This window comes from Microcaecilia unicolor, chromosome 2 (genome assembly GCF_901765095.1).
Source record: "Microcaecilia unicolor chromosome 2, aMicUni1.1, whole genome shotgun sequence".
Classification (NCBI taxonomy): domain Eukaryota; kingdom Metazoa; phylum Chordata; class Amphibia; order Gymnophiona; family Siphonopidae; genus Microcaecilia; species Microcaecilia unicolor.
In genome coordinates, this window is record NC_044032.1 from 333,311,554 (window position 1) to 333,336,021 (window position 24,468).

Below are 24,468 nucleotides of genomic sequence, written 5' to 3' on the forward strand. Positions count from 1 at the left end.
CTGTTTTAACAGCCTCTCCTCTCTCTTCCTATCAATCAGAGCTTGGCAGGACAAGATAGAAAGAAAGAAAAGGTTTCACAGGGCTAATTAATTAATTAATTAATTAATTAAGCAATAAGCATTAAATTTAAGAGAAGAATCAGGTATCTCACCTCTAGCCTGAAAGTTGAGAAGTTTGGACTTTATTTTAAAGTCAGAATTTACTTTAGTGTGCAGGGGTCCAAATAACCTGGAAAAATTTCAAACACAATTGGTTTGTCTCCCCCTTCAAGGCCAATCTATCTCCTGTTATGCAGTATCATAAAGTACATTTATTTATTTATTTATTTATTGGGATTTATTATATTTTGGTTATGCATAGTGTGAGTCCCACATTAGTATTTTTTCCTGATTTATGTTAGATTAGATTTAGGCACAGGCATTTACGCCAGCTTTTCGCATGTGTAAATGGCTGCATCCACCCAGCCTATGCAGTATTCTATAAACTGTGTCTGAATGTAGATGCAGCGTATAGAATACCTCTAGGCACGTAAATCGAACGCACCTAGGTTTTAGTCGCCATATATAGAATCTAGTATATATAGTAAAAAATACACATGTAGTGTATACACATTTTAAGTATCATAAAGTACATTTATTTATTTATTGGGATTTATTAACCGCCTTTATGAAGAGATTCACCCAAGGAGGTGTACAGCAGGTACATCCTATATAATAAAAAGCACCTCCAACGTTCTGAAGCTGACTCCGTGAAAGTGAAGCCTTGAAGCATTCGTGCTCCTGCTGTATCCATCTCCTGAATTGATGTCACGTACTTCCGTGTTCGTCACAAACCGCAAAGACCAATCACTGGAAGAGAACGCTGCAGAGTTGCCAGGCAACGGAACGCGACATCACACTCATGAGGGTGTCGTCGTCCCTCCCTTCCTCCCTCCCTAAAAGTCATCTTCACTTACAAGTCGGGATTACGGCGGCCGGCAGCAGCGGTAAAAGGCATGCAGGCTCGACCCTTCTCTCTCTCTCAGCTCTGGTCCCGCCCTTGCGGAAACAGGAAATGAGGGCGGGACCAGAGCTGAGAGAGAAGGGCTGAGCCTGCACACCTTTTACCGCTGCTGACGGCCGCCATAACCCCGACTTGGTAAGTGAAGATGACTTCTAAAATTTGGAAGGAGAGGGGTGCTGGAACTGGAAGGGAGGGATGATGACCCTGAAACTCAGAGGGAGGGAGGGAGGAGGGAACCTGAAACTCGGAGGGAGGGAGAGAGGGGGGAACCTGAAACTCGGAGGGAGGGAGAGAGGGAACCTGAAACTCAGAGGGAGGGAGGGAGAGAGGGAACCTGAAACTCGGAGGGAGGGAGGGAGGGGGGAACCTGAAACTCGGAGGGAGGGAGGGGGAACATGAAACTCGGTCCCCTGGAACTCAGAGGGAGGGGACGACCCTGGAACTCGGAGGGAGGGAGGGGATGACCCTGGAACTCGGAGGAAGGAAGGGAGGGAGGGGACGACCCTGGAACTTAGAGGGAGGGAGGGAGGGAGGGAGGGGATGACCCTGGAACTTGGAGAGAGGGGGGCGACCCTGGAATTCGAAGAGAGGGAGGGAGGGGATGACCCTGGAGCTCGGAGGGAGGGGATGACCCTGGAGCACGGAGGGAGGGGGAGGATGACCCTGGAACTCGGAGGGAGGGAGGGATGGGATGACCCTGGAACTCGGAGTGAGGGAGGGGATGACCCTGGAACTCGGAGGGAGGGATTGGGGGGGACAACCCTGGAACTCGGAGGGAGGGAGAGGACACCCTGGAACTGGGAGGAAGGGAGGGAGGGAGGGAGAGGGGGCCCATGGCACACACTCTCATTCTCATACACACACTCTCTCTCTCACAGACACACTCGCACCCAGTCTCACTCTCTCTGTCACACACACACACTCGCACATTCACTCTCTCTCTCTCTCTCACACAGTCACTCTCACACACACACACACTCCGAGGAAAACCTTGCTAGCGCCCGTTTCATTTGTGTCAGAAAGGGGCCTTTTTTTTACTAGTTTTAACATAAAACTTACAATGTTGTTAACAGCATAACAATAGTAAAATAACCAAGAATAAACACAAATAAAATAAATGAGGTAAACTTACAAAAGTAAATTGAAACCTAATAATAGTACTACCGTGAAATAGATTCAAAAATATACACATTTAACTGCACTGGACTTCAAATACCAGAGATATAATATATTTGCAATCCCATAGTTAAGCTACACATGTACTTGCATATATATTAGGGATGGATTGTCATTTGTGATGAAATATTTGTCTATAATATTGTATACTCTTCTTAAAGAATGTGCACTCTTTCCTGATCCTGCGTACATGTATGATGGTTCTCACATGTGTGTTGGTTCACACCCCTAATGTATATATTGATCTCATAATTCAATAAAAAACAGAATTGATGAATTTTTATGCTGCAAAATTTTCCTTATGAGGAAGGCTGAAGAGGCTAAGGCTCTTCAGCTTGGAGAACAGACAGCTGAGGGGAGATATGATACTATATAATAAATACTGCGTAGAGTGGAATGGGTAGACATGAATCACTTGTTTACTCTTTCCAAAAATACAAGAACTAGGGGGAATGCAATGAAGTTACTAAGTAGTAAATTTGAAACAAATCTGAGAAAATATTTCTGCACTCAATGTGGAATTCAACTCTGGAATTTGTTGCCAAAGAAAGTGGTAAAAGCAGTTAGATTAGCAGGGTTTAAAAAAGGTTTCGATAATTTTGTAAAAAAAAGAGACCACAAGCCATTATTAAGATGGACTTGGGAAAATCTACTGCTTATTTGTAGGACAAGCAGCATAAAATCTATTATTACTCTTTTATTGGTCACTATTGGAAGCAGGATACTGGGCTTGATGGATCTTTCGTCTGTCCCAGTATGGCAACACTTATGTTCATATCCAACATCTTCCTCCCTTGCTCCCTAAGTTCAACATCTCCCTACGACCCCTTATATCATATCTCTTCTCCATCTTCACATGCTCTAGTGTCCCTATATCCTCCCCATCTCCTCATTCCCAGCTCCCATGGGTCTGCCATCTACACTCTCTCTCCATGACCAGCATCTTGCCTCTCTGAGTCCTACATCTTCCCTCCATCTCTCTATATCCTTATTGTGTCCAACATCTCCCTACACAAAGCCTGCCCAATCCAGCATCTGCCCTTCATGTACCTTTGACTCATCCCATGTCAAGTATCTCCACAGGTCTCCCCTACCTCCCATGTCCAGCATCTTCACTCTGCATCCCTATGTCCTCATTGTTTCCAACATCTTTCTCCCTTCCATCTCCCTATACAACCCCTCCCCATATGGCATCTCCCTCCTATGCTAGGCAGTCCCAATGTATTTCCCCCCACCACCACCATTTCCAGGGCTGCCCCTGCTGCCTGTGTTTCCCCAAGTCTCATAGGCAGTCAGTGGTTCAGCTATTTGGGGATGCTAATGTGAGTGGGATCTGGGTGGGGCTGGGGTAGGGCCTGAGTTCATAATTGCCGTCAATGGTAGAAAGAAAGGTCAGCAAAATAGTTGAAGGTAATATGTATTTCATATCTAAATTTAATATAAGGTATCAAATGCTAAATAATGTGGCAAGAAAATTAAACAGTGCAAACATCAGTCAGTCAGTAAGTAAATAAATAAATATATAGGTCTCTAAGGCAACTGAATCAATGCAGATTGAAAAAAAATGTTCATAGACGCTGCCACCTATGCCTCTATAGAAATCTGCAATCAATCCACCTCTTTCACTCTCTCTTTCTCACACTTTCCATCTGCCCTAAGCCCATCTGCCCCTCTCTCTCACCTCCCATCCGCTCTCAGTCTGCCTCTCTTTCTCTCTCTCATATCCCAATTACCCATGTAGTAACATTTCTGATTATTTAACTCATACAGGAGAGAGGCAGAACCCAGGGACAGGAGGATTGGGTGAAAGTTAGAAGTGGCAGCTCAAAGTACCACCTGGAGATAAATCACAGAGAGGGGAATGAAATGAGAGAGTTGGGGCAGAACTACAACTTTTGTTTTAGGGTGAACATTTATATTGTGAAGGAGAGGACCTGGGGGTAGATAAGATGGAAGTGGAAGAGGAAGAAGGGAGGAGGCTCACGTGCAGACGTAGGCAGAACAGAGCCTTGCCTCCATTCCATCCCCAGAGAGTGAGAGAAGTAGTAATGCCCCCTAGAAAAGGATGGAGAGAAAAGGACTACATTACCCAGCATTCCCCGAGAGAGAGCAGAGAAAGGTTCGTGACCCCTGGGAAATGGAGGACAGGAAGAGACTACATTTCCCAGCAACCTCGGGGTAAAGCCTGGTACAGAGATTACCTTCCCCAGCAGGAACAGGGGGAGAACTCTAACAAGGAAAGGGTGGTGCCCCTGCAGGGTAATCAAGGGAAAGAGGAACAGCTGCAAAGTGGGTGGGACGGGGAGCCCATGGAGTATCAAGAAGCTGGGCAGAGAGAAAGAGAGGAGAGCGAGGAAGAGCCTATGGACCTCTCAGCCTGGGCTCACTCCTTAGGTAACAAAATAAGAGAGCAGGTAACCTCATGGTATGGTAGCTGGGCTAAGAGAGGAAAGAGGAAAGGTCATGTGGGAGGATGGGTCAGTGCTTAGAGAGAGTGACCCAGATGGGTGGGGCTTTTTCATTTTCCAGAGCTCAGGCTGTGATTGAACTGTGAGTTTAAAGAGTTCTGGTTGAAGAGGGATGAGAGATTTTCTCGGAGTGGGCTGAGCCCCAGCAGGAGGAAGGTGGAGTGTGAACTGTGGCTAAAAAACCTAAAAGAAGCTGAAAGGGTTTTGAGCTGTGTGCTGAAGCCTCAAGAACTGTGTTTGGTTTTTTTGCTGGAACTGCTTGCAGTGTTTTGCCCCCTCCCAAGGGAGAGAAAGGGAGAGGGGGAGGGGAGAAAGAAGACCCAGGGCTATAAAACTGTCTGTAAGGAACCAGCTGGGTGCTGGAAGCCTGGGAGTTAAAAGTTGTTTTTTTTCCTTGCTGTGGTTGTACCCCTGAGAGGAGCAACAGGGGGAATTGGGAGGGGTTTTTTTCGCTTCAAGTATTTTGTCTTTTTGAACTGCTGGACTGTGGGATCCCAAGCAAAATAAAGAACTTGTTAGGTTTGCTTTGAAGTTGATTTCTTTGAGCCCTGCCCGTGGACTGCAGTGAACCAGGAGGTGGAGTAGCCAGGGTGAAGGAGAGATCCTGAGGACCTTCAGGCGGAAGGGAGGATCATTTACAATATCATAAGTGAAAAGACAGTGAGGGCTCTTTCAAACACAGCAGAGACTTAGAACACAGAACAAATGGATCTACAACAAGATCTCTACACTGAAACTAGTGTATATGCTAGCAAAATACCTTACCTTGGTCACAAGCACAAAAACACAGATAAGGGCCCACAGATCACTAATAGAGACATGAAGGCAAAAAACTGAAATGGAAATCTCAATAAGTCAGACTCTGCATGAATAGCGAATGCTACATACCTGTAGAAGGTATTCTCCGAGGACAGCAGGCTGATTGTTCTCACTGATGGGTGACGTCCACGGCAGCCCCTCCAATCGGAAACTTCACTAGCAAAGGCCTTTGCTAGTCCTCGCGCGCCCATGCGCACCGCGCATGCGCGGCCGTATTCCCGCCCGAACCGGCTCGTGTTCGTCAGTCCCATATGTAGCAAGACAAAGCAAGGGAAGACACAACTCCAAAGGGGAGGCGGGCGGGTTTGTGAGAACAATCAGCCTGCTGTCCTCGGAGAATACCTTCTACAGGTATGTAGCATTCGCTTTCTCCGAGGACAAGCAGGCTGCTTGTTCTCACTGATGGGGTATCCCTAGCCCCCAGGCTCACTCAAAACAACAACCATGGTCAATTGGGCCTCGCAACGGCGAGGACATTACTGAGATTGACCTAAAAAATTTACCAACTAACTGAGAGTGCAGCCTGGAACAGAACAAACAGGGCCCTCGGGGGGTGGAGTTGGATCCTAAAGCCCGAACAGGTTGTGAAGCACTGACTGCCCGAACCGACTGTCGCGTCGGGTATCCTGCTGCAGGCAGTAATGAGATGTGAATGTGTGGACAGATGACCACGTCGCAGCTTTGCAAATCTCTTCAATAGTGGCTGACTTCAAGTGGGCTACCGACGCAGCCATGGCTCTAACATTATGAGCCGTGACATGACCCTCAAGAGCCAGCCCAGCCTGGGCGTAAGTGAAGGAAATGCAATCTGCTAGCCAATTGGATATGGTGCGTTTCCCCACAGCCACTCCCCTTCTGTTGGGATCAAAAGAAACAAACAATTGGGCGGACTGTCTGTTGGGCTGTGTCCGCTCCAGATAGAAGGCCAATGCTCTCTTGCAGTCCAATGTGTGCAGCTGACGTTCAGCAGGGCAGGAATGAGGACGGGGAAAGAATGTTGGCAAGACAATTGACTGGTTCAGATGGAACTCCGACACAACCTTTGGCAAGAACTTAGGGTGAGTACGGAGGACTACTCTGTTATGATGAAATTTGGTGTAAGGGGCCTGGGCTACCAGGGCCTGAAGCTCACTGACTCTACAAGCTGAAGTAACTGCCACCAAGAAAATGACCTTCCAGGTCAAGTACTTCAGATGGCAGGAGTTCAGTGGCTCAAAAGGAGGTTTCATCAGCTGGGTGAGAACGACATTGAGATCCCATGACACTGTAGGAGGTTTGACAGGGGGCTTTGACAAAAGCAAACCTCTCATGAAGCGAACAACTAAAGGCTGTCCTGAGATCGGCTTACCTTCCACACGGTAATGGTATGCACTGATTGCACTAAGGTGAACCCTTACAGAGTTGGTCTTGAGACCAGACTCAGACAAGTGCAGAAGGTATTCAAGCAGGGTCTGTGTAGGACAAGAGCGAGGATCTAGGGCCTTGCTGTCACACCAGACGGCAAACCTCCTCCATAGAAAGAAGTAACTCCTCTTAGTGGAATCTTTCCTGGAAGCAAGCAAGATGCGGCAGACACCCTCTGACAGACCCAAAGAGGCAAAGTCTACACTCTCAACATCCAGGCCATGAGAGCCAGGGACCGGAGGTTGGGATGCAGAAGCGCCCCTTCGTCCTGTGTGATGAGGGTCGGAAAACACTCCAATCTCCACGGTTCTTCGGAGGACAACTCCAGAAGAAGAGGGAACCAGATCTGACGCGGCCAAAAAGGAGCAATCAGAATCATGGTGCCTCGGTCTTGCTTGAGTTTCAACAAAGTCTTCCCCACCAGAGGTATGGGAGGATAAGCATACAGCAGACCCTCCCCCCAGTCCAGGAGGAAGGCATCCGATGCCAGTCTGCCGTGGGCCTGAAGCCTGGAACAGAACTGAGGGACTTTGTGGTTGGCTCGAGATGCGAAGAGATCCACCAAGGGGGTGCCCCACGCTTGGAAGATCTGGCGCACCACTCGGGAATTGAGCGACCACTTGTGAGGTTGTATAATCCTGCTCAACCTGTCGGCCAGACTGTTGTTTACGCCTGCCAGATATGTGGCTTGGAGCACCATGCCATGATGGCGAGCCCAGAGCCACATGCTGACGGCTTCCTGACACAGGGGGCGAGATCCGGTGCCCCCCTGCTTGTTGACGTAATACATGGCAACCTGGTTGTCTGTCTGAATTTGGATAATTTGGTGGGACAGCCGATCTCTGAAAGCCTTCAGAGCGTTCCAGATCGCTCGTAACTCCAGAAGATTGATCTGCAGATCTCGTTCCTGGAGGGACCAGCTTCCTTGGGTGTAAAGCCCATCGACATGAGCTCCCCATCCCAGGAGACACGCATCCGTGGTCAGCACCTTTTGTGGCTGAGGAATTTGGAAAGGACGTCCCAGAGTCAAATTGGACCAAATCGTCCACCAATACAGGGATTCGAGAAAACTCGTGGACAGGTGGATCACGTCTTCTAGATCCCCAGCAGCCTGAAACCACTGGGAAGCTAGGGTCCATTGAGCAGATCTCATGTGAAGGCGGGCCATGGGAGTCACATGAACTGTGGAGGAGGCCATGTGGCCCAGCAATCTCAACATCTGCCGAGCTGTGATCTGCTGGGACGCTCGCACCCGCGAAACGAGGGACAACAAGTTGTTGGCTCTCGTCTCTGGAAGATAGGCGCGAGCCGTCCGAGAATTCAGCAGAGCTCCTATGAATTCGAGATTCTGCACTGGGAGAAGATGGGACTTTGGATAATTTATCACAAACCCCAGTAGCTCCAGGAGGCGAATAGTCATCTGCATGGACTGCAGGGCTCCTGCCTCGGATGTGTTCTTCACCAGCCAATCGTCGAGATATGGGAACACGTGCACCCCCAGTCTGCGAAGTGCCGCTGCTACTACAGCCAAGCACTTCGTGAACACTCTGGGCGCAGAGGCGAGCCCAAAGGGTAGCACACAGTACTGGAAGTGACGTGTGCCCAGCTGAAATCGCAGATACTGTCTGTGAGCTGGCAGTATCGGGATGTGCGTGTAGGCGTCCTTCAAGTCCAGAGAGCATAGCCAATCGTTTTGCTGAATCATGGGAAGAAGGGTGCCCAGGGAAAGCATCCTGAACTTTTCTTTGACCAGATATTTGTTCAGGGCCCTTAGGTCTAGGATGGGACGCATCCCCCCTGTTTTCTTTTCCACAAGGAAGTACCTGGAATAGAATCCCAGCCCTTCTTGCCCGGATGGCACGGGCTCGACCGCATTGGCGCTGAGAAGGGCGGAGAGTTCCTCTGCAAGTACCTGCTTGTGCTGGAAGCTGTAAGACTGAGCTCCCGGTGGACAATTTGGAGGTTTGGAGGCCAAATTGAGGGTGTATCCTTGCCGGACTATTTGGAGAACCCACTGATCGGAGGTTATGAGAGGCCACCTTTGGTGAAAAGCTTTCAACCTCCCTCCGACTGGCAGGTCGCCCGGCACTGACACTTGGATGTCGGCTATGCTCTGCTGGAGCCAGTCAAAAGCTCGTCCCTTGCTTTTGCTGGGGAGCCGAGGGGCCTTGCTGAGGCGCACGCTGCTGACGAGAGCGAGCGCGCTGGGGCTTAGCCTGGGCCGCAGGCTGTCGAGAAGGAGGATTGTACCTACGCTTGCCAGAAGAGTAGGGAACAGTCTTCCTTCCCCCCAAAAATCTTCTACCTGTAGAGGTAGAGGCTGAAGGCTGCCGGCGGGAGAACTTGTCGAATGCGGTGTCCCGCTGGTGGAGCTGCTCTACCACCTGTTCGACTTTCTCTCCAAAAATATTATCCGCACGGCAAGGCGAGTCCGCAATCCGCTGCTGGATTCTATTCTCCAGGTCGGAGGCACGCAGCCATGAGAGTCTGCGCATCACCACACCTTGAGCAGCGGCCCTGGACACAACATCAAAGGTGTCATACACCCCTCTAGCCAGGAATTTTCTGCACGCCTTCAGCTGCCTGACCACCTCCTGAAATGGCTTGGCTTGCTCAGGTGGGAGCGCATCCACCAAGCCCGCCAACTGCCGCACATTGTTCCGCATGTGTATGCTCGTGTAGAGCTGGTAAGACTGAATATTGGCCACGAGCATAGAAGAATGGTAGGCCTTCCTCCCAAAGGAGTCCAAGGTTCTAGAGTCCTTGCCCGGGGGCGCCGAAGCATGCTCCCTAAAACTCTTGGCCTTCTTTAGGGCCAAATCCACAACTCCAGAGTCGTGAGGCAACTGAGTGCGCATCAGCTCTGGGTCCCCATGGATTCGGTACTGGGACTCGATCTTCTTGGGAATGTGGGGGTTAGTTAGAGGCTTGGTCCAGTTCGCCAGCAATGTCTTTTTTAGGACATGATGCATGGGTACTGTGGACGCTTCCTTAGGTGGAGAAGGATAGTCCAGGAGCTCAAACATCCCAGCCCTGGGCTCGTCCTCCACAACCACCGGGAAGGGGATGGCCGTAGACATCTCCCGGACAAAGGAAGCGAAAGACAGACTCTCGGGAGGAGAAAGCTGTCTTTCAGGAGAGGGAGTGGGATCGGAAGGAAGACCCTCAGACTCCTCGTCAGAGAAATATCTGATGTCTCCTTCGTCTTCCCACGAGGCCTCACCCTCGGTGTCAGACACAAGTTCACGGACCTGTGTCTGCAACCATGCCCGACTCGACTCCGTGGAGCCACGTCCACGATGGGAGCGTCGAGAGGTAGACTCTCCCGCCCGCATTGGCGAAGCTCCCTCCGCCGACGTAGTCGGGGAGCCTTCCTGGGAGGCGACCGCAGTCGGTGCCGCACGCGGTACCGATGCGGAAGGCCTCACCTCGGGCATGGGACCAGCCGGCGCCTCGCTCGACGGTACCGGTGGCGCAAGCACCCCCGGTACCGGAGGGGTAGGGCGCAACAGCTCCCCCAGGATCTCTGGGAGAACGGCCCGGAGGCTCTCGTGCAGAGCGGCTGTGGAGAAAGACATCGATGTCGATGCAGGAGTCGATGTCAAAACCTGTTCCGGGCGTGGAGGCTGTTCCGGGCTGTCCAGAGTGGAGCGCATCGACACCTCCTGAACAGAGGGTGAGCGGTCCTCTCGGTGCCGATGCTTACTGGGTGCCGACTCCCTCGGCGACCCAGAGCTCTCGGTGCCGACACGGGAAGGAGACCGGTGACGATGCTTCTTCGATTTCTTGGAGCGAAGCATGTCACCGGAGCTTCCCGGCACCGACGAGGAGGACGTTGAATCCAGCCGTCTCTTCCTTGGGGCCGAGGCCGAAGGAGGTCGGTCTCGGGGGGGCTGTACCGCAGGAGCCCTCAGGGTAGGGGGAGACCCACCCGAAGGCTCACCGCCACCAGCAGGGGAATGGACAGCCCTCACCTGCGCTCCAGACGAAGCACCACCGTCCGACGACATCAGCAAAAGAGGAGGTCTCGATGTCACCGACGCCGACCTCCGATGTCGCCCCCATGCAGAAGGTCGATGCCTCGATACACTCGATGCAGTCAGGGGCGAAGATGAAGGTTCGGGCGCTGACGACGTCGATGCACTGGATCCTCCCGGTGCCGATGCCGACGAAGAGCCCGAGAACAAAACGTTCCACTGGGCCAATCTCGCTACCTGAGTCCGCTTTTGCAAAAGGGAACACAGACTACAGGCCTGCGGGCGGTGCCCAGCCCCTAAGCACTGAAGACACGACGCGTGCCTATCAGTGAGCGAGATGACCCGGGCGCACTGGGTGCACTTCTTGAAGCCGCTGGGAGACTTCGATGTCATGGGCGGAAAAATCACGCCGGCGAGATCAAAAGTCGAAATGGCGGAAAAGGCAGCACAAAAACAAGGGGAAGAAAACTTCGACCCGAGGCCTAAAAGCGGCCTACCCCGACGACGAAAGAAAACTTACCGGGGCGAAAAACTGGAAATATGGGAAGGAAAAAGACCGGAGAGTCTCCTTCCACACAGAGTTTGTTTTTTTTGTTTTTTTTTTTAACACGAAGAACGACGCGCGGTCGACTTTCCGGGGTGCGACACGGCGAAAACACGACCGTACCGAGCGCGGACAAAAGAAGACTGACGAACACGAGCCGGTTCAGGCGGGAAGACGGCCGCGCATGCGCGGTGCGCATGGGCGCGCGAGGACTAGCAAAGGCCTTTGCTAGTGAAGTTTCCGATTGGAGGGGCTGCCGTGGACGTCACCCATCAGTGAGAACAAGCAGCCTGCTTGTCCTCGGAGAAAGCAATACTATACATCCCACTTGCAATACTAAAGAAACAGAAACTGAAATTCAAGATATCAGAGATGCACACCTCTCACAGCTGACATATTCCAAATTAATACATTCTGAATAAAAAATGTAGATACATACCTGTAGCAGGTATTCTCTGAGGATAGCAGGCTGATTGTTCTCATGATTGGGTCGTCGTCCGCGATGGCCCAGGAGACCAGCAAATCCCTAAGAGAACAAAAAACTTCTAGAACGCACTGGTGCACGGGCAGAGCAAACCGCGCATGCGCGAACGGCTTCCCGCTCATGGCGCGACCATGCCCTCCTCAGTTTAATAAACAGCAAAAGAGAGAATTAGAACAACTTCAAAGGGGAGGAGGGTGGGTTTGTGAGAACAATCAGCCTGCTGTCCTTGGAGAATATTTGCTACAGGTATGTATCTTCGCTTTCTCCAAGGACAAGCAGGCTGCTTGTTCTCACGATTGGGGTATCCCTAGACCCCAGGCTCACTCAAAACAAGAAACACTGGTCAATTGGGCCTCGCAACGGCAAGGACATAATAAAGACTGACCTGAAAAGAAACACAACTAAGTGAGAGTGCAGCCTGGAACAGAACAGAAATGGGCCTAGAAAGGTGGAGTTGGATTCTAAACCCCAAACAGATTCTGCAGCACCGACTGCCCATCCCGACTGTCGCGTCGGGTATCCTGCTGAAGGCAGTAATGAGATGTGAATATGTGGACTGATGACCACGTTCCAGCCTTGCAAATCTCTTCAATAGAAGCTGACTTCAAGTGAGCCACTGACGCAGCTATGGCTCTGACATTATCAGCTGTGACATGGCCCTCTACAGTCAGCCTAGCTTAGGCATAGGTAAAGGATATGCAATCCGCTAGCCAATTAGAGATTGTGCGTTTTTCGATGGCGACTCCCCTCCTGTTGAGATCAAAAGAAACAAACTGGGCGGACTGTCTAGGGCTTTGTCCGCTCCACGTAAAAGGCCAATGTTCTCTTACAGTCCAAGGTGTGCAAGTTGTCTTCACCAGAGCGGGTATGTGGACAGGGAAAAAATGTTGGCAAGACAATTGACTGGTTCAGATGGAACTCCGACACCACCTTCGGCAAGAACTTAGGGTGAGTGCGGAGGACTACTCTGTTATGATGAAACTTGATATAAGGAGCATGCACTACCAGGGCTTGAAGCTCACTGACTCTACGAGCTGAAGTAACAGCCACCAAGAAAATGACCTTCCAGTCAAGTACTTCAGATGGCAGGAATTCAGTGGCTCAAAAGGAACTTTCATCAGCTGGGTGAAAACGACGTTGAGATCCCATGGCACTGGTGAAGGTTTGACAGGGGGCTTTTACAAAAGAAAACCTCTCATAAAGCGAACTACTAAAGGCTGTCTAGAGATAGACTTACCCTCTACACATTGATGATAAGCACTAACTGCGCTAAGGTGAACTCTTAAGACTGGAGGTTGGGATGCAGAAGTGACCCCCCGTTCTGGGTGATGAGGGTTGGAAAACACTCCAATCTCCACAGTTCTTCTGAGGATAACTCCAGAAGAAGAGGGAACCAGATCTGACGGGGCCAAAAGGGCACAATCAGAATCATGGTTCCACGGTCTTGCTTGAGTTTCAGCAAAGTCTTCCCTACTAGAGGTATGGGAGGATACGCACACAGAAGGCCTACCCCCAATTTAGAAGAAAGGCATTCGACGTTAGTCTGTCGTGGGCCTGAAGTCTGGAACAGAATTAAGGGACTTTGTGATTGATCTGAGTGGCAAAAAGATCCACCGAGGAGGTGCCCCACTCTCGTAAGATCTTGTGGACAACGGCCATCTTTAGCGACCACTCGTGAGGTTGCATGATCCTGCTCAACCTGTTGGCCAGACTGTTGTTTACGCCTGCCAGATACGTGGCCTGGAGAAACATGCCGTGATGGTGCGCCCAAAGCCACATCCGGACGGCTTCCTGACACAGAGGGCGAGATTCGGTGCCCCTCTGCTTTTTGGTGTAATACATAGCAACCTGATTGTCTGCCTGAATTAGAATGATTTGGTTGGACAGCCGATCTCTGAAAGCCTTGAGAGCGTTCCAGATCACTCGTAATTCCAGGAGGTTGATCTGAAGATCCTTTTCCTGAAAGGACCAAGCACCTTGAGTGTGAAGTCCATCTACATGAGCTCCCCACCCCAGGAGGGATGCATCCGTCATCAGCACTTTTTGCGGCTGAGGAATTTGGAACGGACGTCCCAAGATCAAATTGGATCGAATGGTCCACCACTGAAGGGAACTGCAAAAGTTGGTGGAGAGATGGATCACATCCTCTAGATCCCCTGTGGCCTGGCACCACTGGGAAGCTAGGGCCCATTGAGCTGATCTCATATGTAGGCGTGCCATGGGAGTTACATGAACTGTGGAAGCCATGTGCCCTACGAGTCTCAACATCTGCCGAGCTGTGATCTGTTGAGACGCTCGAGCCAAGGACACTAGGGCCAGGAGATTGTCTGCCCTTGTCTGGGGAAGATAAGCTCGAGACGCCCGTGTGTTCAACTGAGCTCCAATGAACTCCAATTTCTGAACTGGGACATAAGTACATAAGTAGTGCCATACTGGGAAAGACCAAAGGTCCATCTAGCCCAGCATCCTGTCACCGACAGTGGCCAATCCAGGTCAAGGGCACCTGGCACGCTCCCCAAACGTAAAAACATTCCAGACAAGTTATACCTAAAAATGCGGAATTTTTCCAAGTCCATTTAATAGCGGTCTATGGACTTGTCCTTTAGGAATCTATCTAACCCCTTTTTAAACTCCGTCAAGCTAACCGCCCGTACCACGTTCTCCAGCAACGAATTCCAGAGTCTAATTACACGTTGGGTGAAGAAAAATTTTCTCCGATTCGTTTTAAATTTACCACACTGTAGCTTCAACTCATGCCCTCTAGTCCTAGTATTTTTGGATAGCGTGAACAGTCGCTTCACATCCACCCGATCCATTCCACTCATTATTTTATACACTTCTATCATATCTCCCCTCAGCCGTCTCTTCTCCAAGCTGAAAAGCCCTAGCCTTCTCAGCCTCTCTTCATAGGAAAGTCGTCCCATCCCCACTATCATTTTCGTCGCCCTTCGCTGTACCTTTTCCAATTCTACTATATCTTTTTTGAGATACGGAGACCAGTACTGAACACAATACTCCAGGTGCGGTCGCACCATGGAGCGATACAACGGCATTATAACATCCGCACACCTGGACTCCATACCCTTCCTAATAACACCCAACATTCTATTCGCTTTCCTAGCCGCAGCAGCACACTGAGCAGAAGGTTTCAGCGTATCATCGACGACGACACCCAGATCCCTTTCTTGATCCGTAACTCCTAACGCGGAACCTTGCAAGACGTAGCTATAATTCGAGTTCCTCTTACCCACATGCATCACTTTGCACTTGTCAACATTGAACTTCATCTGCCACTTGCACGCCCACTCTCCCAGTCTCGCAAGGTCCTCCTGTAATTGTTCACATTCCTCCTGCGACTTGACGACCCTGAATAATTTTGTGTCATCGGCGAATTTAATTACCTCACTAGTTATTCCCATCTCTAGGTCATTTATAAATACATTAAAAAGCAACGGACCCAGCACAGACCCCTGCGGGACCCCACTAACTACCCTCCTCCACTGAGAATACTGGCCACGCAATCCTACTCTCTGCTTCCTATCTTTCAACCAGTTCTTAATCCATAATAATACCCTACCTCCGATTCCATGACTCTGCAATTTCTTCAGGAGTCTTTCGTGCGGCACTTTGTCAAACGCCTTCTGAAAATCCAGATATACAATATCAACCGGCTCCCCATTGTCCACATGTTTGCTTACCCCCTCAAAAAAATGCATTAGATTGGTGAGGCAAGACTTCCCTTCACTAAATCCGTGCTGACTTTGTCTCATCAGTCCATGTTTTTGTATATGCTCTGCAATTTTATTCTTAATAATAGCCTCCACCATCTTGCCCGGCACCGACGTCAGACTCACCGGTCTATAATTTCCCGGATCTCCTCTGGAACCCTTCTTAAAAATCGGAGTAACATTGGCTACCCTCCAGTCTTCCGGTACTACACTCGATTTTAGGGACAGATTGCATATTTCTAACAGTAGCTCCGCAAGTTCATTTTTTAGTTCTATTAATACTCTGGGATGAATACCATCAGGTCCCGGTGATTTACTACTCTTCAGCTTGCTGAACTGACCCATTACATCCTCCAAGGTTACAGAGAATTTGTTTAGTTTCTCCGACTCCCCCGCTTCAAATATTCTTTCCGGCACCGGTGGGACTTGGGATAATTGATTACGAACCCCAGTAGTTCTAGCATTCGAATAGTCATCTGCATGGACTGTAGAGCGCCTGCCTCCGAGGTGCTCTTCACCAGCCAATCATCGAGATAAGGGAGCACATGCACTCCCAGTCTGCGTAGCGATGCTGCGACAACTGCCAGGCACTTTGTGAAAACCCAGGGCGCAGACGCGAGACCAAAGGGCAGTACACAGTACTGAAAGTGCCGAGTTCCCAACCGAAATCGAAGACACTTTCTGTGAGCTAGGAGTATCAAGATGTGTGTATAGGCATCCTTCAAGTCCAGAGAGCATAGCCAATCGTTTTCTTGAATCATGGGAAGAAGGGTGCCCAGGGAAACCATCCTGAACTTTTCTCAGACTAAGAATTTGTTCACGGCCCTTAGGTCTAGGATGGGACGCATCCCCCCTGTTTTCTTTTGAACAAGGAAGTACCTAGAATAGAATCCCAGCCCTTCTTCCCCTGGTGGAACGGGTTCGACCGCATTGGCCTTTAGAAGGGCGGAGAGTTCCTCTGCAAGTACCTGCTTGTGCTGGGACCTGAAGGACTGAGCTCCCGGTGGACAATTTGGAGGCATGGATTCCAGATTGAATCCTAACTGGACCATTTGAAGAACCCACCTGTCGGAGGTTATAAGAGGCCACCTTTGGTGAAAAAATATCAACCTCCCTCCGACTGGCAAGTCATCCGGCACGGACACTTTTTCTCAGGCTATGCTGCACTGGAGCCAATCAAAAGCCCGTCCCTTGCTTTTGCTGGGGAGCTGCAGGGGCCTTAGTTGCACGCCATTGACGGGAACGAACGTGCTGGGACTGAGCCTGGACAGGCTGCCGAGAAGCAGGAGTGTACCTACGCCTATTGTAGGAATAGGGAGCACTCCTCTTCCCTCCAAAAAATCTCCTAGATGAGGAGACAGTAGCAGAAGATGCACGGCAGGAGAGAGAATCCATAGCATCATGGTGCTTCTTCATCTGATCGACCATGTCCTCTACTTTTTCGCCAAAAAGATTATCCACCCCCCCCCCTCCCGGCAAGGAACATCCGCCATTCGCTGCTGGGTCTTATGATCCAGGTCAGAGACACGTAGCCATGAGAGTCTGCACATCACTATACCTTGAGCAGCTACTCGGGATGCCACATCAAAAGTGTCGTAAGTACCCCTTGTCAGGAATTTGAGACACGCCTTCTGCTGCCTGACCACCTGGTGAAAAGATTCGGCGAGCTCCGGAGGAAGTGCTTTGACCAAACTGGACAGTTGCCTCACCGAGTTCCGCAAGTGGATGCTCGTGTAGAGCTGGTATGTTTGGATCTTGGCTGCGAGCATAGCGGCCTGATACGTCTTTCTCCCAAAAGAATCCAAGGACCTAGACTCTCTGCCTGGGGACACCGAGGCATAGTCTCTAGTACTCTTGGCTCTTCTGACAGCAGAATCCAACACCACAGAATCATGAGGTACTTGGGCCTTCACCATTACTGGCTCTCCATGGACTCTGTACTGGGACTCAGCTTTCTTGGGGACCACTGGATTAGATAGAGGGAATGACCAGTTTTGCATAAAAACTTCCCTGAGTGTGTTATGCAAGGGGGCCGTTGCAACCTCTGTGGGTGGAGAAGGATAGTCCAAGACCTCGAGCATCTTGGCCCTGGGTTCATCCACAAACTCCATAGGGAAGGGAATATCCTTAGACATTTCCCGAACAAAGGAGGAAAAAGAAAGATTCTCAGGGGGAGACATCCTTCTTTCAATTGGCGGAGTAGTATCAGAAGGGACCCCATAGGACTCTTCTTCAGAAAAGTATCTGAGATCTTCCTCTTCCTCCCACGAGCGCTCATCATCGGTGTCGGACAAAAGCTCTCTAAAAGCAGCCCGAATCTGAGCCTGTCTCGACGTCGAGGAACGACGACCTCGAGAGGGATGTCAGAGAAGTCGACTCCTGCCTGGACTGCAGCGAAGCTTCCTCCGCCGACGTCGAAAAGAGAGTCGACCTGGGTGGCAGGCGAAGGACCAGATGCCGCTTCAACAGTTGGTGCAGAAGGCGCAAGCACCCCTGGCACTGAAGTAGACTGGCGCAGCAATCCTTCCAGAAGCTCTGGAAGAAGGGCCCTGATGCGCTCGTTGAGAGCTTCCATCGGAAAAGGCTGAAGGGTCAGCGCATGAGTCAGTGGCAGAATCTGAGGGGGCTTGGGAGCCGGTACCAGACTGCCAGAAGACCGACGCATCGGCACCTCCTGTATAGAGGGTGAGCGGTCCTCTCGGTGCCGACGCTTCTCGGGTGCCGAATCCTTCAGCTCCCTGGAGCTCTCGGTACCTCGCATGGAAGAAGATTGATGACAGTGCTTCTTAGCCTTCGCTCGACGTCCGTCATCGAGGCTCCTCGGTACCAAAGAGGAGGACGTGGAATCCTCACGCCTCCTCGGGGCCGGGTCCGACGAAGGTTGGTCCCAGGGGGCCTGCATAACAGTAGGCCTCGAGACAGGTGGAGACCCACTCGATGCCTCGCTGCTCCCAGCGCAATACGGTCGTTCGGCAGCCATTACCTGCGCTCTCAAAGATCAATGCCGCCGACCTCGGTACCAATGCCGATGCTGAAAGACCGGACCGATCCGCAAAAAGTTTCTCACGTTGAGCCTCCCGAGACACTTGGGTCCGCTTTTTCATTAAAGAGCACAGCTTAGAAGTAGCTGGCAAATGATCGGGCCCAAGGCACTGGAGACACCACGTGTGGGGGTCACTACCCGAGATGGTCTGGTTGCAGCGAGTACAACTCTTGAAGCCGCTGGGAGTCCTCGATGACATGGATGGAAAAACGGTGGCAGCGAAATTAAACGACTCGATCGTACCAATTAAAAAGGCACAAAAAAGGAAAACAAAAACCGGCCGAGCAGCTTAAAAGCCAGCCGTGACGAAAAAAGAAGGAAACTTAAACAAGTGTATAAAAAACCTAAGAAAATAAGGGAAAAACTAACTTTTTTTAAAAATATTTGTAATAAAATACAAAAACGAAGAAGAAAAAAGGAGAGCGGAAAACGCTAGACGAAGTCTCCTGGGCCAAAAAATGAGCACAGCGAAAAGACATGTCACTCAAGATGCGGATAAAAATAACTAAGGAGGGCATGCTCGCGCCGCGGGAAGCCGTTCGCGCATGTGCAGTTCACTCTGCCTGCGCGCCGGTGCGTTCTAGAAGTTTTTTGTTCTCTTAGGGATTTGCCGGTCTCCTGGGCCATCACGGAAGACGACCCAATTGTGAGAACAAGCAGCCTGCTTGTTCTCGGAGAATAATTTTCTACCTTTGTGGTCTGAGCATTTTATCACTCGTTTTAACTCAGTGTCTCTTTTCTGCTTTTTTTCCACTCTTTCAAGGGTTTCTTCTCTCTTCTTGACCTGAATCCATCTTCCCTCTGCTTTCCTATCCAGCCTCTCTGCCTGTCCTTATCTTTTCCACCCCCATGTCTAGCATCTCTCCTCTGTGTCCCTGTCCATATCCTCCTCCTATGTTCAGCATCTTCCATCTGTATCCCTATCTTGCCCTGTCCAGCATCTGCTCCTCTGTCCCTATCTCTCCCGAGATCAGCACTGCCCCTCTGTACCCCTATCTCCCCCCAATGTCCAGCATTGTTTTGTGTTCCTATTCTATCTTCATCCAGCACTGCCTCTCTCTGTCCCTATTTATTTATTTATTTTATTTATTTATTTATTGGGATTTATTTACCGCCTTTTTGAAGCTATTCACTCAAGGCAGTGTCCCTCCATGCCAAACATCTCTTCTCTGTCTCCCTTATCACTCCCCATCCTCTCACATCCCCCACCCTGGAGCTAGTATCTCTTCCTGCAGCCCCCCCCCCCCCCCATAGCCAAGCATCTGCCCCCTCCCCAGATCCTCTCTCTCTCTGTCTCTCTTATAGCATCTTTCCCCCATTCTTCCTCTCCCCAGTGCAGTTTTTCTCTCTCTCTCTCCCCTCCACTCCACCCCAGCTGGTCCAGTTTCTCTCCATCTTCCTCACCCTGAGTCCAGCACCTCTCCCTGTCTGTCCCTTCTTCCTCCTCCCCCTATTGGGTCCAGGAACACCTCTCCCTGTTTGTCCCATCCTCCTTCCCCATTTGGGTCCAAAAGCACTTCTTCCTGTCCATCCCTTCCTCCTCCCCCCAGGTCCAGCAGTGCTTCCTGTCCATTCCTTCCTCTCACCCCCCAGAACCAGCAGCACCTCTTCCTGTCTGTCCCTTCCACTTCTTTCCTCACCCTGGATCCAGCAGCAACTTTCCCTTTCTGTGTCTTCCACCCTCCCCCTCCTCAGGTCCAGCAGTACCTCTCCCCGCTGAGTCAAGCAGCATATCTCACTCCCCCCCCCCCTAGGGTTACCATATGGCTCCAGAAAAAGGAGGACGGATTGAGCCAGCCGGGTTTTACTTTCATTGCTTTCAATGGAAGTAATTGAGCCAGCCGGGAAAGCAATGGAAGTAAAACCCGGCTGGCTCAATCCGCCCTCCTTTTTCTGGAGCCATATGGTAACCCTACCCCCCCCCCCCCCCCCACACACCAGATCCACTGACTGTCTATCCCTCTTTATTCCCACTCCCCACAGTCCATTTTCCTAACATGCTTCGATTGCTGCTGGTAGCAATATCACAGTAATTAAAACAGGCTGCTTTGGGGCCTTCCCTGTGATGTGCCCTGCTTGCACAGAAACAGGAGGTGGCATCATAGGAGGGGAGGTGTGTCACAGGGAAGGTCCTGAAGCAGCCTGTTTTAATTGCTGCGGTATTGCTACCAGCAAGGATCGAGGCGTGTTAGGAGAATGGACCATGGGGAGTTATAATGAAGGGGAGAGGGAGAAAAGCAAGCACCTGGGCTGGCCTGTGTGTTGCCGGTTTTTAATTTGAAGTGATTGGGCTTGGGGCTGAGGAGGCTTAGCTTCCCCAACCGTCTTATACAGGGTGCCTATGCCAAATCTGCTGCTACAACAACAGAAGAAACATGAAATGTGGGGCATTTGAGACTCTGGCATGTTCACAAGGTTCAGCCAGTCAAACAAGTTTGCAGGGGTGAAATATCTGCGTCTTGACTACCTGTATAGAGGATCTGAATACTGTCTACACAGCAGTGTAGCCTTCAACCTAGAGAGTTAGGGGGTAATATTCAGCCCAAAGTGGTAAGCGGACTGTAAGCTGCTTCTAGTCATGGGCTGGCTTATCCCTGGATATTCAATGCTGGGGCATGTGTGGTTCCTAGCACTGAATATCTGAGTATGAACGCTGACCCAGAAGTTAATCACGCTGATATTCAGACCAGTGCCTGGATAAATTAAGGCCCCTTTTACCAAGCTGTTTTGATTCACACAGAGGCCCCCTTTTACCGCAGCAGGTAAAAGGGAAGTCTTTTTTTAAAGAAATGGCTGTGCAGCAAGTGAAGCACTTGCCACTCAGCAATTTGCGGGGGGGGGGGGGGGGGGGGGGCAGGACACACATGCTCATGGATGTTTTCTGTTTTGGGAAATGTACATCTTTTCCTGTTATATTTAGCAGAGTATGAAAGAAAATGCATTTCTGTTACTTTACCAGTATTTTCACTGCATATAGAATCAGGCTTGGCTTTTTTTTTTTGGGGGGGGGGGGGGGGGAGGGGTCAAGGTGACTGTATGATGCAGGGGCATGACAGGGTTGGGGTAGGGGTACAACAGGGGGTAGGGTAGGGGTGTAATGGGTGCGGAATGGGTCTTGGCGGAGGGTGGGGCTGCACTTTATTTTGTGCGGTATATCAAGCATGTGAAATAAATAAATATATATGTAAATCAATGGCTTTGAAATCATCCTCATCCAAAACACAGAAGAAACCAGTCTTCGCAAAAAAACAACAATTGCAAAAAACAGCGAAGATGACACCCAAAATGGAAAAAATAATAATAAAAAAAAATAAAAAAGGAAGAAAAAAATAAATAAAAATAGAATACAAAAATAAAATAAAAAACAGACGACACAATAATAATAATAAAACTTCGAATTTTTTTTTTCCATTTTTGGTGTCATCTTCGCTGTTTTTGGCAATTTGAAATCATCCTCTCCATTATGTAAATGAAAAAGAAGAATTGAACTTATAGAAGGCGAATTTTCAAAATCTCAAGATGAAATAGCATAACTTTCCTTACTTTGATTCTATCTGTAGCATTTCTATTTGATGTTTCAAAGACTCCAAAAGTTGTTCATTTTTTCTCTCTTGTGTGTTCAGTTGCTTTATCATCATTTCCAGTTGGTCAGAGTGCTTACTTTGAACAGTCAGTTCATTCAGCCTTTGTACAATATCTAAAAAGGAATAAGAACTGCTTAGTTTTAAATGACTAGAATGTTGAATAACTCACAAATCAATTACAACTTCTACCCTCCAAGTACAGTAATCAAGATATCTATATTAATAAATCCCACCTTGAACGTTCTGAAGCTCACTCCAAGGCAGAGAAGCTCACTCCGGCTGAGAAGCACAAAAATCCTGTAGTCTTCATAGGCTAGGACCAGTCACCCTCACTCATAGACCCGCCCTCAGCCACGCCCCATCTAATATAATAAAAGGCACCCTCAACGTTCTGAGGACAACGTTCTGAAGTCACTCAGACTCCCAGAACGGTTCGTAAGTTCGTGGTGGTGAAGCCACTGAACGACTTGCTGCCCCGCCCTCGCGTCAAACGTCATGACGTCGAGGGCGGAAAACCAACAGAAAAATGAAACCAGGGACCGCATCAAGGAAGGGGGAGGAGTAGGGAAACACGCGGAGCGTGTTTCCCTACTCCTCCCCCTGCCAAGGAAACGCTGGCTACCAACCGTGCCGCGCGCCTCAGGTAGCCCCGCCCCGACCGCCCGAGCACCACTCTCCCTCCCTCCCAAGTTCAGCAACGCGCGACGGCGACGAGGTGGGGGCGCTCCGCCCCAGATGTCAGCGGGTGGGGGGTGCTGCGAGTCCGCTCCCGGCGCTGTCCTGCCTTTAAAACCCAATTTGAAGCGCTGGAATAACAGGCAGCAGCGCCTCGCGTCTGCCCTTCTACTAAAAATCTCTTCGACGACGTCATTGGGCCTTCCCACATTGAGTCCCACCCTCCTCTCAGGTAACTTCCAATTACCGCGAGGGCAGGTGGGACTCAATGTGGGAAGGCCCAATGACGTCGTGAAAGAGATTTTTAGTAGAAGGGCAGACGCGAGGCGCTGCTGCCTGTTATTCCAGCGCTTCAAATTGGTTTTTTTTTTAAGGCAGTGAGGGTGGTGGGCCTGGGCGGCAGGAGAATGGAGCTGGTAGGTGGGGAGGGACTCAGATGGGAGAAGGGTGTGGGGCTCTCAGGTGGGGGGGAGGGGGTTCTCAAATGGGAAAGAGACTGAGGTGGGAGGGGTTCATGGATGGGAGAAGCAGAAGGGGGTGGGGAGGGGGTTCTTGGATAGTTGAAGGGGACGGGTGGGGAGGGGACTGGGGTTCTTGGATGGGAGAGACTGGGGAGGGGGTTCTCGGATGGGAGAAGGGGACGGATGGGGAGAGGACTGGGATTCTTGAATGGGAGAAGGGGACTGAGGTGGGGAGGGGGTTCTTGGATACTTGAAGAGGACGAGTGGGGAGGGGACTGGGGTTTTTGGATGGGAGAGACTGGGGAGGGGGTTCTTGAATGGGAGGAGACTGAGGTGGGGAGGGGGGTTCAAGGATGGGGGAGGGGGTTCTTGGATGCTTGAAGGGGACGGGTGGGAAGGGCACTGGGGTTTTTGGATGGGAGAGACTGGGGAGGGGGTTCTCGGATTGGAGAAGGGGACGGGTGGGGAGGGGACTGGGGTTTTTGGATGGCAGAGACTGGGGAGGGGGTTCTTGAATGAGAGAAGGGGACTGAGGTGGGGAGGGGGTTCAAGGATGGGAGCGCTTCATGAAACCCCATACACACACACTCACTCTCTCATCTGGCAGCGCTTCCTGTACCCCCTGCCCCCCCCCCCCCCCCACACACACTCCCTCACTGTGTCATCTGCCATTGCTTCCTGAACCCCCCCCCCCCCCCCCCACACACACACACATACTCACTTACTTTCATCTGGCAGCGCATCCTGAATCCCCCACACCCCTCTTCTTCCAAGCTGAACCCCTCCAACACATCCCCCCCACCCCACACACACACTCTCTCTCTCTCTCTCTCTCTCTCTTCCTCTCCTCCAGCACACCAATTGCTTAGGTGCAGTGGCAGCAATCTCAGACACCAGAGAAAGAGGGGGGCCTGACACCATAGAGAGAGAAGGAGGGAGGGAGGTATCTCTGTCACACACACACACACTCTCTCTCTCACAGACAATGTGTTTCTGTCTCTCACTCTCATACACTCTATGTCTCACATTGTATCACATTCACTCTCTATGTGTCACACAGTCACTTACATACTCGCTTGGTCTCATACACTCAGTCTCACAG

At 50.6% G+C, this 24,468-nt stretch overlaps 1 protein-coding gene across 1 annotated transcript in view; it reads right to left on the bottom strand.

Moving 5' to 3' along the window:
• Positions 1 to 24,468, bottom strand: part of LOC115462048 (coiled-coil domain-containing protein 17-like) — a 290,272-nt gene that overhangs the window by 178,723 nt on the left and 87,081 nt on the right. The window contains exon 4 of the mRNA XM_030192096.1: positions 22,190 to 22,343. Coding sequence (XP_030047956.1) covers positions 22,190 to 22,343 — 154 coding nt within the window. The remainder of the gene's footprint in view (positions 1 to 22,189; positions 22,344 to 24,468) is intronic.